A 14,321-nucleotide genomic window follows, 5' to 3' on the forward strand; every position below is an offset into this window, starting at 1 on the left:
GGGCTGGAAGGCGGGGTAGAGGCTGAGTCCTAGGGGTCCCACCCGCGGGTGCGCTCGCCTGGCCCCGCCGCAGTCCAGGAATGTCCCCGAGACTCTTCTCAATGGGTGGGCGGTGCCCCAGACCTGTGGCCTGCTGCTGGGGCGAGCCGCAGCTCCCCGGGGCGGGGGCCATGGGCGGGCCGAGGCAAGGGCCGCCCCCGGGCCGACCCTCCCCCTGCCGGGCCCGCCCCTCCCCGCAGCCGCGCAGGAGGACGGGGCGGGGCCCCCGGGGTCAGTCTCAGCCTCGGGCACCGGCCGCGCAGCTGGAGGTGGCGGAGCGGAAGGTACCCTGGGCCGGGGCTATGGGCGGCGGGGCGTCCTGGGAACTCGCCCCCGGAGAGCACTTTCTCCTCTCCACTCTCCCCGAGCTCGGGACGCTACTGGGGAAGGGGCTTTGGCCCGGGCGTGGGCCGCGTTCCCTTCCCTTGGACGCGGCGTCCGGGCTGTGCTGGGGTCCAGCCGGGTCGGCTCCTCCCCGGGTAGTAGCTAGGGGCCCGCGGAACCGCTGGGCAGGCTTTGGTCTCCTAGGGTCCGAGGCAGACCTCCTTCCCTGCCCTTCCCGGCTTCCCGGAACCTGTCCCGCCGGGAGAGGGACTAGGGGGCGACTTGGACCTCCGCGAGGGAGCCTGAGCCCAAATTCTGTAGCTCCCAGGCCTGGCGGCCCGAAGTGGACCTGGAGTGAAGTGGAGATGGGAATTCCCCAGGCCAGGATGGTGGAATGGCGGGAATAGGGGCGGGATGTGACCGCCGGTGCTTCCACTGCTCGGCGGGGGCCGCCCTAGACGGTTCTTGGAGCCTTCCTGTGTTATGGGTTAAGGAAGATCGGGAAAGCTCCCATGTCTGTGTGTGTGTGTGTGTGTGTGTGTGTGTGAGAGAGAGAGAGAGAGAGAGAGAGAGCGAGCGACCGATTTCTCTCTTCACATTGTCTAAAGAGGCAAGATAAGATTATTCGGAGTTTAGGGGGTTGGGCTGGGAGATCCTAGGCTGAATCCAGCTCTCATTTATGGTTTTAAAGTTGAGGATGAGTGATTTCCTGAGGACTGATTCCTTCCCTAGATCTCAGGACCCGGGGTGGTATCGGTTAGCCCCTCTGGCTTATCTGGGAAGTCCAGAGAATGACTGAAGAGAGGTCTGGTGTATCCAGTGTTTTGTCTTGCAGAAGGCCCCTGAAGTTTCAGGATTCACCTCAGGTCCAGTGTGGGGTTTGGTAGCTCCTCTTAGGGTCAGTGGGACAGTTCCTCTGGGGCTACCTCTTGCAGAGAGTTGTCAATGCCATCTTGGCCTTGGGCCTAGTGTCCTGTCCTGGCCTGGGCTGCTTGCTCTTCTGCCCAACGAGAGCCTGGAAGGAAAGTCTTCTAATTGAGCTGGAGGCTTCAGGTCCCTTAATTCACACCCCTGACTCAGAATTCTGGCCTCTGCCTCCACCCATTTGGGGCCACCCAAACTGCCCTGCTGGGGGCTAGCAGTGGCATAGTTATGCCTCAGTGGCTGGTACGGACACTAGTAGCGGTTGCCTTCTATCAGCACTGCTCACCCCAGGCTGGGACTTCTCCACCTGTCTTTATACAGTAGGACTAGCTGAACTAATGGGAGTGGGTGAGGGAGTTGGAAGAAATCCTAGTGTCAGTCACCTGGGTAGAATTCCCAAAGGATCCCTTTTCGGAGGATGGTTTCCATTTTTGCAGGGAATCTACTGGCAGGAAAAATGCCTTTTGAGTGTCTTTTAGGACATCAGGAAGAGCCCCTTTTGTGATGGGGGAGAATGTAGCTGTGAACTCCTATCAGTTCTCTCTGACTCATGTCCACTTCCCCACATCCCAGTTTTGTGAGTGTGTGTATATGGGGGTGGGGGTGGAGGGCAGGGAGAGGCCGCCTGGAATCCCTCTGTTGCGGAGAACTAGCCTTGGGCTAGAGTATTCCCTCCTGAAACGCAGTCCGAGGCTGGGCTGTGAGGTGGTGTTGGTATGCGGGGAGTAGAGTTCAGCCCAGTTTGACAGGATGTGGGACTGAGGGAAAAAGCCAGGTTTAGGGCAGAGATCAGGTTACGGTCCCCTTCTTAACTGCTCCCTGTCTGGTTGGTGCTGTGCCTGGCCCTCATTTTTCTCTCCTTTTGGGGCTCCTCCCAGCCCAGGCTTTCACCCCCTCCCCCGTCCCAACAGCCTTGACTCCCTCTCAGCCCCAGAGCCCGCCCTCTCTTCCTCTCCGGCTCTAGGCCTGGGAACTTCAGCCGCCTGGAGGTCTGCTCCCTCCCCAGGGAAGGAGGAAGTGAGGGAAGCACCAAAGGTGTGATGAACTGGACAGATGCTTGTTCATGTGTGTTACGGGGCGGGGGACACACGGAAAGCCGGGGAAGCTGACTCCTTGCCCTGAGTCACAGGGAGGGGTGGGCAGGGCATTTGGGTGAGCTGGACGGAGGGAGAAAGGGGCTGTTCCAGAGAGTGGGTGGAGGTGATTCCCTAGTGGATTATTCTGTCACTCTGCTCTGGTGGATGTGTGGCTTCGTACAGTGTGGTCATTGTCCCCTGCCAGGAGCTGAGTGACCCAGTGTTGCTTCCAGGCCCAGGAGGAAGGGGGGAGGAGGGCAGACTGCCCGAATGGGAGCTATGGGCACTGCAGGGACTGAGCCTCCTTTGTGTGGCTTGGGGCTTTGGGGGCCAGGTGGGGTGGGCCAGGGAAGCTGGCTGGCTGCTGCCACTGTCCTCTGTTGGGTTTCCCTGCTTCTGCTCTCCTTCCTGCTTCTGGGCTGATGTGTAGAAAAGGGACAGACTTTAGTCACTCAGGCCTGCTTTGAGTGCTTTCTGGCTGTTTAGGTGACATGACCCTGAATACATGTCTTAACTTCACTAAGCCTTTGTTTCCCAGGCTGTCAAAATGGTGTCTAGAGAGATAATTTCTGTCATAATGCCCAAAATAGCATTAAGTATTCTTTGCCTGACCCATCCACCACCTGGTAGCTGGGCCACTAGTCTGTGGTATTGGAGAGGGGACTCATCATTGATGACTGGGCAGGTGTGACTTGTGCTGAGGGACAGTCTGTTCTAGATTGGACGTTTGAAATTATTAAACTTTAAATGCATCAAAATCGGCTTGGTGCCCATAGCTCATTGGTTAGGGTACCAGCCACATGCACTGGGGCTGGTGGGTTCAAACTGGCTCAAACTTGCTTAGAACAAACAAACAAAAAAATAGCCAGGCGTTGTGGTGGGTGCCTGTAGTCCCAGGTACAAGGGAGGCTGAGGCAAGAGAATCGTTTTGAGCTCAAGAGTCTGAGGTTGCTCAGATGCCACAGCACTCTACTAAGGGCGACACAGTGAGACTGTCTCAAAAATAAACAAATAAATAAATGCATCAAAATCCTGGTAACAAATGAAGTCCGACTTGAAATCCTAACATATGAAGTAGATAAAAGTTAGTTCTTCTGGCCATGTCCCTGATCCCTGGGCATTTCTCTAGGTAGCTTGCAGTCCCCCGGTTGGTGAATGGATTTCAGGGGTCCTCAGACTTTTTAAACAGAGGGCTAGTTCACTGTCCCTCTGACCGTTGGGGGGCTGGACTATGGGCCCTGGGACGAGTCGGCTGCTAAGCAGGATAGGCAGTGGCGGCAAAAACACACCGTGGGCCAGATAAATGTCCTGGATGGGCTGCATGTGGCCCATGGACCGTAGTTTGAGGATGCCTGGATTAGATCGAAACTCGTTTTCTGGCTCCCAAGTGGGTTCTTCTCTCATCTCCCACTGCTGTATTATAGCCCATCCAGGGAGACCTGTCCAGACCCAGGCATTAGGAATTTCAAGTTCTGTTGCCTGCACAATTGGTCCTTGACGAAAACATGCCTGAGCAAGCCCCCTTTCCTCCCTTTGCTGGATCCCTTGGTTTCCACAGGTTTGGGGGATCCTAGAGAAATGATTTTGAGCTTCCTGGTTTTTCCCTGAATCCTCACTGCTTATGCCTGCCAGCCCCAGCCATGGCTGCGATCCGAAAGAAGCTGGTTATCGTGGGGGACGGTGCCTGTGGGAAGACCTGCCTTCTCATCGTCTTCAGCAAGGATCAGTTCCCAGAGGTCTACGTCCCTACTGTCTTTGAGAACTATATTGCAGACATCGAGGTGGACGGCAAGCAGGTGAATGCGAAGAGCCCTCCCCAGCTCCTGCCCTGGATCACTTAGGGGCCTAGTGCATCCTTCCCTACCCACCCATATCCTTGGTTCATTCTCCCTGCTAGGAGCAGTGAAAGTTAGGAAGTGAAATTTTAGTCTTAGGAAACCTGGCTCTGCTCTCTGGTAGAAGGGCTGCCACATACTTAACTCTTGATTCGGGCCGAAATTCCTTCAGCTGCGTAACTGGGTTCTGCTAACACTTCCTCAGAATGTTGTAAGGATTAACCAAAATAATGGTGCTCACAAATTCCTATACTTCACAGAGCTCAAAGACATCTTAGGTTTTTTTTTTTTTTTAAACCAAATTTGGCTGGACGCAGTGGCTCATGCCTGTAATCCTAGCACTCTGGGAGACCTAGCTGGGTGGATTGCTTGAACTCAGGAATTTGAGACCAGCCTGAATAGGAGTGAGACCCTGTTTCTACTGAAAATAGAAACATTAGCTTGGCATGGTGGCACCTGTAGTCCCAGCTACTCAGGAGACTGAGGCAGGAGGGTTGCTGGAGCCCAAGAGTTTGAGGTTGCTGTGAGCTATGATGCCATGGTATTCTACACTGGCTGACACAGTAAAACTGTGTTGCAAAAAATAAACAACTCTAATTTGACCTAATTTGTGTGACAGTGATAAATACAATGCCTGGTGTATGACAGGTGCTCAGTAGAGAAATTCGATGAGGCTAAAGGACTGGTTGCTTCAGAGTGGACCTCTGGGTGGCAGGGTTGGGGACAGGTGCTCAGTAGAGACGTTCGATGAGGCTGAAGGACTGGTTGCTTCAGAGTGGACCTCTGGGTGGCAGGGTTGGGGCCCACAGGCTAGCTACTCATTGCCCTGTGTGTCAGGTGGAGCTGGCTCTGTGGGACACAGCAGGGCAGGAAGACTATGATCGCCTGCGGCCTCTCTCCTACCCAGACACGGATGTCATTCTCATGTGCTTCTCCATTGACAGCCCTGACAGCCTGGGTGAGGACACTGGAAGGAGGGGATTGAGAACCTCTTGGGATCACCTGAGGCCTCTTGCCTTTGCCTGTCTTCCTCAAATGCAGTGGGGGTACAGGGCAGGATGCTGTTGAGTTGCTGTGGTAACCAACTTTGGAGGGCTGGCTAAGGGTGCACTATGAGGGGTTTTGAGCTATGAAAGGAACAGTCACACTGAGTAGCCCCTAAGACTGCTGTGGGAAGATGAGGGGCCCCACGGGAGCTCTCTAGCCTAAGTGGAGACATTGACACCTGTTGGAACATGCCTGTGCAGAAAACATTCCTGAGAAGTGGACCCCGGAGGTGAAGCACTTTTGCCCCAATGTGCCCATCATCCTAGTGGGGAACAAGAAGGACCTGAGGCAAGATGAGCATACCAGGAGAGAGCTGGCCAAGATGAAGCAGGTGAGTGGGGCTGCCAGCCTGGGAGTCCTTGGGGAGAAAGGTGCTCTCTGAGGGGTTGCAGACTGAGAGAGGGCACGTCTCTTCACAGCTGCCTTGTTAGAGGGGATGGCCGTGTCCACCTCCTGTGTGTCTGCACCTTTGTGAGGGTTAAAGGGAAGGGTGCTCAGTGTCTGATAGGATATCTGATAAAATTATTAGAGAAATATGAAGTGACTTTTAAGCTTCCTTGGCATTTTTATTCCAGTTTATTGTGCATCTTGTGTTTGGAATTAAGATGAAAAGGAAAATCTCTGCCCTCGGGGAGACAGCTTCTTGGGGTGTGCCTATTGTGCCATCAAAGTGCCTCTGGGGAAGTGTAGGCTGACAGGGATGCAGGCAGGCAGGCATTACAAGCAGCTGGAAAAAAGGCCAGGAGAGTGAGAGCTGGCTTACTCTTACTCTGGTAAGTGCCTCTGTTGCCAGAAGGCTGGAGTTACTGCAAAAAGCTGCCTGGGTAAGGAATGCAGGCTGTCTTGTAAGGGTAATTGTAGCAAGGTTTTAAACTGGGGATAGATGTCAAGGCTGGTCTGTTATTTAGAAAAATAGTTGTAAACTAGCTATGGAGGATGTTTACAGGGGAGGTCCACAAAGTGTGCTGTCAGGTGCGAGGTAGGACGGGGGTGCAGGAAACAGATGAGACAATATTGAATGTAAACATGAGTGCTAGATCCCTGACCCTTAAGTCTCCCAGGGTAAGCCTGGGCCTTGGGTGTTTTGCCAGGGTTGGAGGTATTTGTTCTAATTTCTACAGTTACAGGTGAGGTGGGGACAGGTACACGAGTTTCTTCTGATCCCTCCTCTTCTGTCTCTTCAGGAGCCCGTTCGGTCTGAGGAAGGCCGGGACATGGCAAACCGGATCAGTGCCTTTGGCTACCTTGAATGCTCTGCCAAGACCAAGGAGGGGGTGCGGGAGGTATTTGAGATGGCTACTCGGGCTGGACTCCAGGTCCGCAAGAATAAACGCCGGAGAGGTTGTCCCATCCTCTGAGATCCGCAGGGCCTCTTACATGCCCCACTCTTATTTACAGGGGTGCAAAAATTACCCAGCCTCCCTTTCTCCCTTAGGACTCCGTTCCCTCCTGCCCAGGACTGCATCAAATATATCCTCAGCCCCAAGGTGGTGGTGGTGGCAGTATAGCTTCACCCAGTCCTCTGGGGACCCAGGCTTATGCCCTGACCTTCCCAAAGGATGGTCACACACCAGCACTTTATACATTTCTGGCTCACAGGAGAGTGCCTAAGACAGGGGACTTGGCATGACCCAGAGTCCCAGGCCCCTGGGGTTTTTGCTTTGGGCAGGGGCCTTGGCTCTGACTGCACTTGGTGAGGGGCATGAATAAAGACCACAGGTTCCAGCACGTGTGTGGCAGCTTCCTGTCTCTCTCCCCATCTTGGCTGCAAGCCTGGAGTCCCATCTCCCTTCATTTCCAAGTTGCTGGCCAGGCCCCTATCTGTAAAGCCAGGACTCAGGGCCAGCAGGGTGGAGTCTTAAGAGCAGAGGATGAGGTCATGCCTGGCTCCGGGCCTAGGAGGCGGGTGAGGGGAGTGGTCTGTAGCTGGGACTAAACTTAGAAACCTGTGGGTGGCTTCCCTGCACCTCCCACTGGGTTTCCTCCCTGGATGTGGGGGCTGGGTTTCTCTCTGGCTGGGAGTAGGCAGGACCCTGAGCAGGATGTGACTGTCCCACCCTCCTAAGCAGCGTCAGCTTGGGGGCTCAGGAACCTGGGGCCAGTCTGAGAAGACATTATCACGGCTTTTGCATAGAAAAGCATTTTGTTTTCAGAGTTTTTCTTCCTCCCCCTTCCCCCATAGTTAGCAGCTTGATGTGTCATTCTTTTCAGTAGGGGAGGGGGTGGAATGCCTACTATTGCAGGCTCCCACCCCCAGCATTCCTGTCCCTTGGAGGGGCAGCTTGGCTGGATTTGGGTTCAGACAGGGCTGGGGTTCAGGGTCAGGAGAGCAGTTAAGGCTTGGCTGGTGTGAGAAGGCGGGTTGCTGTGTCCTCAGAGCTCATTCCTCCATTCTGGCTCCACTTGCAGGGACAGGCCCCCTTCACCTTCCCGCTCCTGGGGGAGGCATCCGTGATTGTGGGGCCCTAAAAAGGAAAAAGGTGTGCTGCTGCTGCTTCCTCTCCTCCTCCAGCACTGCCCCGCCCCCACCCCGCCCCGCCCCACCCCAGCCATACCTGAGGTAGGGGGGCTGAGCTTGCTCAGACCTTGGAGCAAATTCTGTCCCTGCTGCAGGTCCAGTTTGGCAGGGAAGGGGCACCCGGTATACCCCCCATTTTCTCTACAGAACTCCAAGAATCTGTGGGATACAGAGGAGTATCAGCCTGAGTCCTGTACTCCTGTACTCCTAGGGTGTACTTGCTTAGCCTCCAATGTCTGTTAACTTAGAGTTAACACAAGAGGTGTTGTGAAGATAACCAGATCTGAGGATTAATTAAAACCTACGTAGGTATTTAATAAATATATATCTCTAGGCTGGGGGTTGTGGTTACCAAGAGGGGTCATGGTGGGAATGCTCACACTTTCCAGTCCGGGTCATGGCCCAGGAGAAGGGGGTTGCCCACTACAATGAGCAAGGCTTTGGCCCGGGTCACAGCTACGTTGAACCTCTGGAAGGAAGAAAGGGTGGGGTCACAGAAGGGAAGGGCCTAAGGAAGAACTCCTGCCACCCACCAGCCCTCAAACCTTGGGGTTCTTAAGGAAACCCAGATTAAAGTCCAGGTCCAGCTGCACAAAGCTCTGGCTGCTTCTCACGGTGGAGATAAGGATGACACTTCGTTCTTGGCCTTGGAATTCTTCCACAGAGCCCACCTAGAAGGGAGAGGCAAGGCTTGAGACAAGGGGTGTCAAAGGGAGGGACATGTCCTATCCCAGGGAGCTTGAGTTGCAAGGAAGGTACAGAGAAGTCATCGCAAAAGTGCACATGAGCAGAGTCAGTGCCCGCTGTGGCAGCAGCCAGGACGGGAGGACAGGAGGTATGCCGAGGAAGGAAACCTGAAGGATGGATCCAGTTAAGGGGTGAACCTGGAAAATGTTCTGAGCAAAGAAAACAGCGTGGCAAAAACACAGTAACTCACAGCACTGTTTTTCGAACTTTCCTGAAAATAACCACTAATATTTGTTAAGAAGTATATTGTATAAATCCTAGGCCCTAACCCAGACCTCCTGATCAGAATTTCCAAGGCAGAGCCCTCTAAATCTTAAAGCAGTGGTTTTCATCACTGGCTGCACATTAGATTCACCTGAAGAGCTGTAAAAAAAAAAAAAAAAACTGACTCCCTGTCCCTAGGGAGCTGCATTAATGACCAGGTGGGGTCCTAGCATGGGAGGGTGTAAAAGCTGGCCAGGTGATTTTGATCTGCAGCCAGTTCAAGAACCAGGACATCAGAGAGTCTAGCTACTGAGAGTGGAGGTGGGGGCAGGGGTGACAGTATCACATGACAGGCCCCATAAGCCATGGAGTTTGGACTTTATCCTTAGGGCAGAGGCCTCAAACCTGCCTGGTTATAAGCATGCCGGTGAGGCATAATTTAAACATGCAGACTTCCTGATCCCATCCCAGACCCCTTAACTTGTAATCTCCAGGAATGAGGCTTGGGGACAGCCCCAGTTCCAGAAGTGGATGGGATGGAACATGGCCTGGATGAAGCCTGAGGAAGTCAGTGGGGGTAAACAGAAGCCAGGGAGCAAATGTGGAACAGTGTGTCACCTTTAAGTCCTTGATGTCATCCAGGCCCCGAAGCTCCCTGTCAAGTTTGGTGATGCAATAACGGATTTTTTCCACCTAGAAGGAGGGAACAGGTGCCTTTCTATCATGCCATTACCCCAATGTAAGGCCACTGGCAGGAAGCTGGGCAACAAAGGGAGGGGGCAGTAACCTCTGCCTTTCTGAGATATGGGGCCAGCGAAGGCCTGAGCTCCTGAAACCTCTGCCTAGTGGTCTGGATATTAAGGAGGTACCACCTGCAGGAAGAGGGTCCCATCCGTTCTGGGAACTGAGGGCCTGACCTGCTTCCGGTATGGGGAGATGATGCCCACGCTTCGGGGGCTCAGGCGGGCTTTCCCCTTCTTGGAGGATGGGGCCAGGAGCAGCTTCAGATAGGAAGTCACTGTGGCGGCCTCTTCAGGATTGAAGAAGGATGGGCTGTTGCCCTCACGCTCATCCTTGCCCATTACGCCATGAAAGATGATGGGAAAGCCCTGGACATGGGGTCAAGGGAAACCCTCAGTGGACATCCCTGCCTCCCTTCCTACCTTCAAACACTTCCAGAGAATAAGGGAGCCCAGGCCAAGGTGACCAGGGAGGAGCCATGGTTTCCAATCAAAGCATTCCTCCTGCCCTGCACCTTCTGAAGATGGAGGTTGGGATACAGGGGTGGGAGCCTGAGCCCCTGCCCTGCTCAAGCTCACCTGTCGAGGCAGACCCTCCCAGCGGCAGAAGCGCTCTCGATCAACGACATCAGCACAGGCCTGTAGCTCCCCTTCATAATATAGGCGGTTAGGAATGTTCAGGATGGTGGGATGAGACCTGAGAGGCAGGAGGATCAAGAGCAAGACCAAGGGTCAGATTACTTCTGCCCTCCCGCCCCCAGGGACCCCACACATACCCATTCTGGGCTGACACACATTATCCTCCTGCCTCCTCCCTGGATGGCAGGACACGTTCATCCAGTGTCAACTGCCAGGCACTGTAAACCACAGCAAGTAGAACCAAATGCAGCTGCAAAGAGTATCTTGTCCAAGGATTTAACAGACCAAATTTTTTAAACAAAAACTAAAAAATGAGGGCAGCTGAGAGCAGTGGCTCATGCCTGTGCTTCTAGCACTTTGAAAGGCTGAGGCAGGAGGACTGCTTGATGCCAGGGGTTTGAGACCACCCAGGGCAACATAGTGAGACCCTCATCTCTATTAAAAAAAAAAAAGAAAAAAATTAGGGACCTATTCTCAGGTTTCAAATTTGCTGAGGAAGGACAGTACAAAAACAAATTATCCTCTACTTTCACTTATTTGATGAGACAATGTGTTAAATCCAAAAATAGCATAAACAACACCACAACGGCTAATATTTATTGACCTTAGTAACAGCCTGACGACCATCACCACTGATCACCCCCACATATACAGATAACCAGCTGATCCAGAGTGAAACCACCTGCTTAGTCCCACAGACAGTAAGCAGCAGTGATGAGGCTAAAAAGGAGACTTCCTACCTTCCTGTTTAGAGTCTTTCTGCTTCCCACAGCCTCTGAGCAACAGGACTGCAAGCCAGATCTGCCAGCTGGGGCTGCACGGAAGGTGTGAGGGCATGGGCTAGCAGGAGAAGCAAGGGTGCGGGATACCTGTAGTTGCGTAGCAGCTTGGTTATAAACTGGGGGTCATAACCATCGGCGCCCTTCTTGTACAGGGCATTGTAGGTGAGCAGCCGCTCCAGCAGTGAGTACCCCAGCCCATGCTTCTGGGCTAGTGGGGAACGCAGCACAGGCCCCAGCTGCCGAGGGTCTCCTGCCAGCACCAGCTGCCCTCCTGGATTGCCTGTTTCCTTTACTTCCATGAGCCCTGGGAAGCAGGGATGGCGTGGGCAGAGAGGTCAGCAGCGGATCCTCCCCAACCAGAGGGTGGTACACCTACAGCCCACCCATGTCCCTCACCTGCTATGGCCACCAGACTCTCAGGCTCCATGCAGTGGCCAGCCTCATCGATGAAGATGTGTGTGAAGTGGTCGATGGGAAACTGGGCTGAGACCAACCTGGGAGGTGTTAGGCCAGGAAGGGGTCATATGCAGGAATACCCAACAACCAAACCTGAATGCTCACCCAAGCTGGCCCCTTACCATCTAGGAACCATCCTTCCCCATCTCCCCAGCCCTCCACCCCAGTGTTTTCCAACCTTTTTTTATCTCACAACACACTTGAACCTAAACTTAAACTTCCACGGCACACTTAAATTATGTTGATTTAAAAAAAAAAGTAAAAATGGAATGTATTTACTGTGCTTTGCGCTTCTTTTGAAAATAATTTCATCTTTAAAAACCGCAGCACCCCGGCTGAAAGTCACTACTCTACCCTTTACTTATACTTAAAATTAAGAGACACACTCCCCACCTGCTGGCAGTGATGAGGGTGGTAACTAAGACTCGATATTCCTGCAGCTTCTTCTTGGCCGGAAATATATACTCCCCCTTCTTTGCATCCCAGTTACAGCAGGGCTGTGAGTTGTGAAAGGACCAGAGTAATTAGCTTGGCTCCACCCAATCTCACCCTGACTTTGGCTCTGGGCCCCTCTCTCACTTTATAAACAACGAACCTGAGGCTCACAGAGATAGCCTGACTCACCGAAGGTCATACGGCAACCACCAGAATGCAGTAATGAGCCTCCCAAGTGCCCGCCATCCCTTGGCCCTCTGCACCACCCCAGCTACCTTGATGTCTTCGGGGACCATGCGGATGTCCCTGCTGGGGGCCAGGAGGCGGTAGATGGAGCTGGGCAGGTGGATCCGGAGCCGCTGACAGAGGAGGTCAGCCCCTGAGTTAGACGGAGCGCAGGCCAGGATGTGGGCTTTGGGCAAGTGCTTCACCACCTGAGATGCAGATAAGCACAGTGTGGGGAGCGGCTTCCAGGGACTCCATCGTAGCTCTGGCTGGGACAGTGCAGTAATTGCCTCCCATAGTTGAGGGAGGTAATGACACTAAAGGCAAGTTCTGAGCCACTGAACAAGTGCTGCAGTACACAAACAAGGCTATGATGACTGAAACGTGAACACTGCTCTGAGAGATGTGCAGTGCCCAACCTGCGCGACCAGGCCACAGCCACACTGACTCTAACTCCCTACCTCCCCTTATGATGGCTGCTCAGAGGCAGGGGCATTCAGGCAGCAGGCGGGGGGGACTGGGGACACCAGTCTGGCAACAATTAATTGGTGCTGGGGGACCCAGGTCTATGCTCAGGCCCTACCTGCTTAATGGCCTCCACTAACGTGACGGTCTTGCCGGTGCCTGGAGGCCCAAAGATGATGTAGGGGGCTGGACGGGTGGTGCCCATGACGATGTGCTTCATGGCCTGCAGCTGCTCTGGATTTGACTCCAGACTCCGGTCATATAGCCTGGCAGAGGGGCCGGGAATGTCAACGTGAAGTCACTCAGTGACCCAGAGGCCTCCGTGACTCCATCCCCATGCTCACACATTTCAAGTAGCCCCAGAGCTCCCTGCCCACAGTCTCACTTGAGCTTCACATCTGAGGGCAGCAGCGGGATCCCACGGAGGGCCACAGGAAAGAGCATGGGCCACAGTAACCAGCGCCCTGTCAGCTCCAGGGCACGGTGCTGGACCCGCAGGGGCTGGCGGTTGAAGGTAAAGTTCACCTTGAAGGTCAGCCCATCCACAAAGCGGCTCAGGAGGCTTTGGGTGGGGAGAGAGAAGTAAAGAGTTTGTTGGCAGAAGGAGGCAATAAAGGGCCAGGACCATGTTCACCTATCTCTCTGCTCTACGACTCAAGACCTCTCTCTATGCAAAGCTCTCTAGGAGAGGAAGCTGCTGAGGCATCTTAGCGTACCCCTAAAGAAAAGCCTCCTGCCTTGTCCCTGGGGCCCGATTCATCTCAGGGAGGAGTACTCCTCTTCCCCTGGCCTCAGAGGGAAGCCTACAGACCCTTCGGGCAGCAGCTCAGAATTCCTCCAACACCCACCTTGTGGAAAAGCTCAGCTTGACACGGTCCAATTCCACCTTGTGTACAAAGCCCTTGTAGGTGATGGAATCCTCCTGGTGTGTCTCGGAGGACAGAAGGGCAAACAGGTGGTCACCCCGTAGCACTGAGGGGCGGCTCTCAGTCACCCCAGGAACCTATGGGGTGTAACACAAGCAAGCTTTTATCCCAGGGAAGAACACACTTTAGAGCCTGACTCCTAAGCTCTCCAGGCCTCTAACCCCAAACTCAGGAGCAATGATATCCCTTCAAACCTCTTTCCTTTCCCCAGACAAGGCAGGAGTCAGGGAAAGGGGAAGGAGAAAAATGTGCGGAATCCAAGAACCCAGAACTTCCAGTGCCAGTGCAGTGCCCTCTTGACCAGTTCAGTTCCTACTCTATGTTTGTTCATTCATTCATTCACTCACTCACTCACTAGGGACAGAGTCTTTGTCAACCATTTGTTCATTCATTTATTGGAGAGTCCCTCTCTGTCAACTAGGCTGGAGTGCAGTGGTGCTATCATAGCTCACTGTAACCTTGATCTCCTGGGCTCAAGCTATCCTCCTGCCTCAGCCTCCCAAGTAGCTGGGGCTATAGGTGTGTCAGTGCACCTGGCCGTCTGCCTTTAAAATCTTATTATTATTTTTTTCGTCTGAGACAGAACCTCAAGCTGCCGCCCTGGGTAGAGTGCATCACAGCTCACAGCAACCTCCAACTCCTGGGCTTAAGTGATTCTCTTGCCTCAGCCTCCAAAGTAGCTGGGACTATAGGAGCCTGCCACAATGCCCAGTTATTTTTTGGTGGTAGTTGTCACTATTTGGCAGGTCAGGGCTGGATTTGAACCTGCCAGCTCTGGTGTATGTGGCTGGCACCTTAGCTACTTGAGCTACAGGTGCCGAGCCTGCCTTTAAAATCTTATTTGAGGCCCGGCTCCTGTGGCTCAAGTGGCTAAGGCGCCAGCCACATACACCTAAGGTGGCGGGTTTGAATCCAGCCCGGGCTGTCAAACAACAATGA

The 14,321-nt window shown here is 53.8% G+C and overlaps 2 protein-coding genes across 5 annotated transcripts in view; one reads left to right on the forward strand and one right to left on the reverse strand.

Annotated features, from left to right (window-relative positions):
- The first annotated feature begins 221 nt into the window (after positions 1 to 221).
- Positions 222 to 6,973, forward strand: RHOC (ras homolog family member C). Of its 2 annotated transcripts, none has more exons than XM_003793873.3 (5): positions 222 to 323; positions 3,996 to 4,159; positions 5,036 to 5,156; positions 5,446 to 5,576; positions 6,430 to 6,973. In XM_003793873.3, exons 2-5 carry the CDS (start codon positions 4,004 to 4,006, stop codon positions 6,601 to 6,603), a joined length of 582 nt encoding a protein of 193 aa, XP_003793921.1. In that variant the 5' UTR covers positions 222 to 323; positions 3,996 to 4,003; the 3' UTR covers positions 6,604 to 6,973. The 2 variants fall into 2 exon arrangements, with proteins under 2 accessions (XP_003793921.1, XP_023371242.1); XM_023515474.1 differs by lacking the exon at positions 222 to 323 and adding an exon at positions 2,261 to 2,322.
- Positions 6,974 to 7,362: 389 nt separating this feature from the next.
- The window catches only part of MOV10 (Mov10 RISC complex RNA helicase), a 27,337-nt gene continuing 20,378 nt past the window's right edge, over positions 7,363 to 14,321 (reverse strand). For 2 of the 3 annotated variants that reach the window (XM_012807654.2, XM_023515473.1), the window contains 14 exons: positions 13,305 to 13,459; positions 12,842 to 13,018; positions 12,575 to 12,722; positions 12,042 to 12,200; positions 11,725 to 11,828; positions 11,272 to 11,369; positions 10,963 to 11,179; positions 10,034 to 10,151; positions 9,632 to 9,823; positions 9,333 to 9,407; positions 8,309 to 8,434; positions 8,144 to 8,232; positions 7,801 to 7,922; positions 7,367 to 7,710 (listed from right to left, as the gene is read on the reverse strand). In XM_012807654.2, the coding sequence (XP_012663108.1) occupies positions 7,619 to 7,710; positions 7,801 to 7,922; positions 8,144 to 8,232; positions 8,309 to 8,434; positions 9,333 to 9,407; positions 9,632 to 9,823; positions 10,034 to 10,151; positions 10,963 to 11,179; positions 11,272 to 11,369; positions 11,725 to 11,828; positions 12,042 to 12,200; positions 12,575 to 12,722; positions 12,842 to 13,018; positions 13,305 to 13,459 (1,872 nt within the window). In that variant the 3' untranslated portion in view covers positions 7,367 to 7,618. Of the gene's footprint in view, positions 7,711 to 7,800; positions 7,923 to 8,143; positions 8,233 to 8,308; positions 8,435 to 9,332; positions 9,408 to 9,631; positions 9,824 to 10,033; positions 10,152 to 10,962; positions 11,180 to 11,271; positions 11,370 to 11,724; positions 11,829 to 12,041; positions 12,201 to 12,574; positions 12,723 to 12,841; positions 13,019 to 13,304; positions 13,460 to 14,321 lie in introns of all 3 variants that reach the window. The other variant, XM_023515472.1, reaches the window with a different exon arrangement.

The sequence above is a fragment of the Otolemur garnettii genome, unplaced genomic scaffold (assembly GCF_000181295.1).
Source record: "Otolemur garnettii isolate 467f Iridium unplaced genomic scaffold, OtoGar3 scaffold00073, whole genome shotgun sequence".
Classification (NCBI taxonomy): Eukaryota; Metazoa; Chordata; class Mammalia; order Primates; family Galagidae; genus Otolemur; species Otolemur garnettii.

What these genes read in the sequence shown, in the direction of transcription:
- RHOC (XM_003793873.3), top strand. Translation starts at nt 4,004, where the DNA reads ATGGCTGCGATCCGAAAGAAGCTGGTTATCGTGGGGGACGGTGCCTGT. An exon ending in TCGAGGTGGACGGCAAGCAG is followed by an intron (nt 4,160 to 5,035) that starts GTGAATGCGAAG and finishes CCTGTGTGTCAG; the next exon opens with GTGGAGCTGGCTCTGTGGGA. An exon ending in TGACAGCCCTGACAGCCTGG is followed by an intron (nt 5,157 to 5,445) that starts GTGAGGACACTG and finishes ATGCCTGTGCAG; the next exon opens with AAAACATTCCTGAGAAGTGG.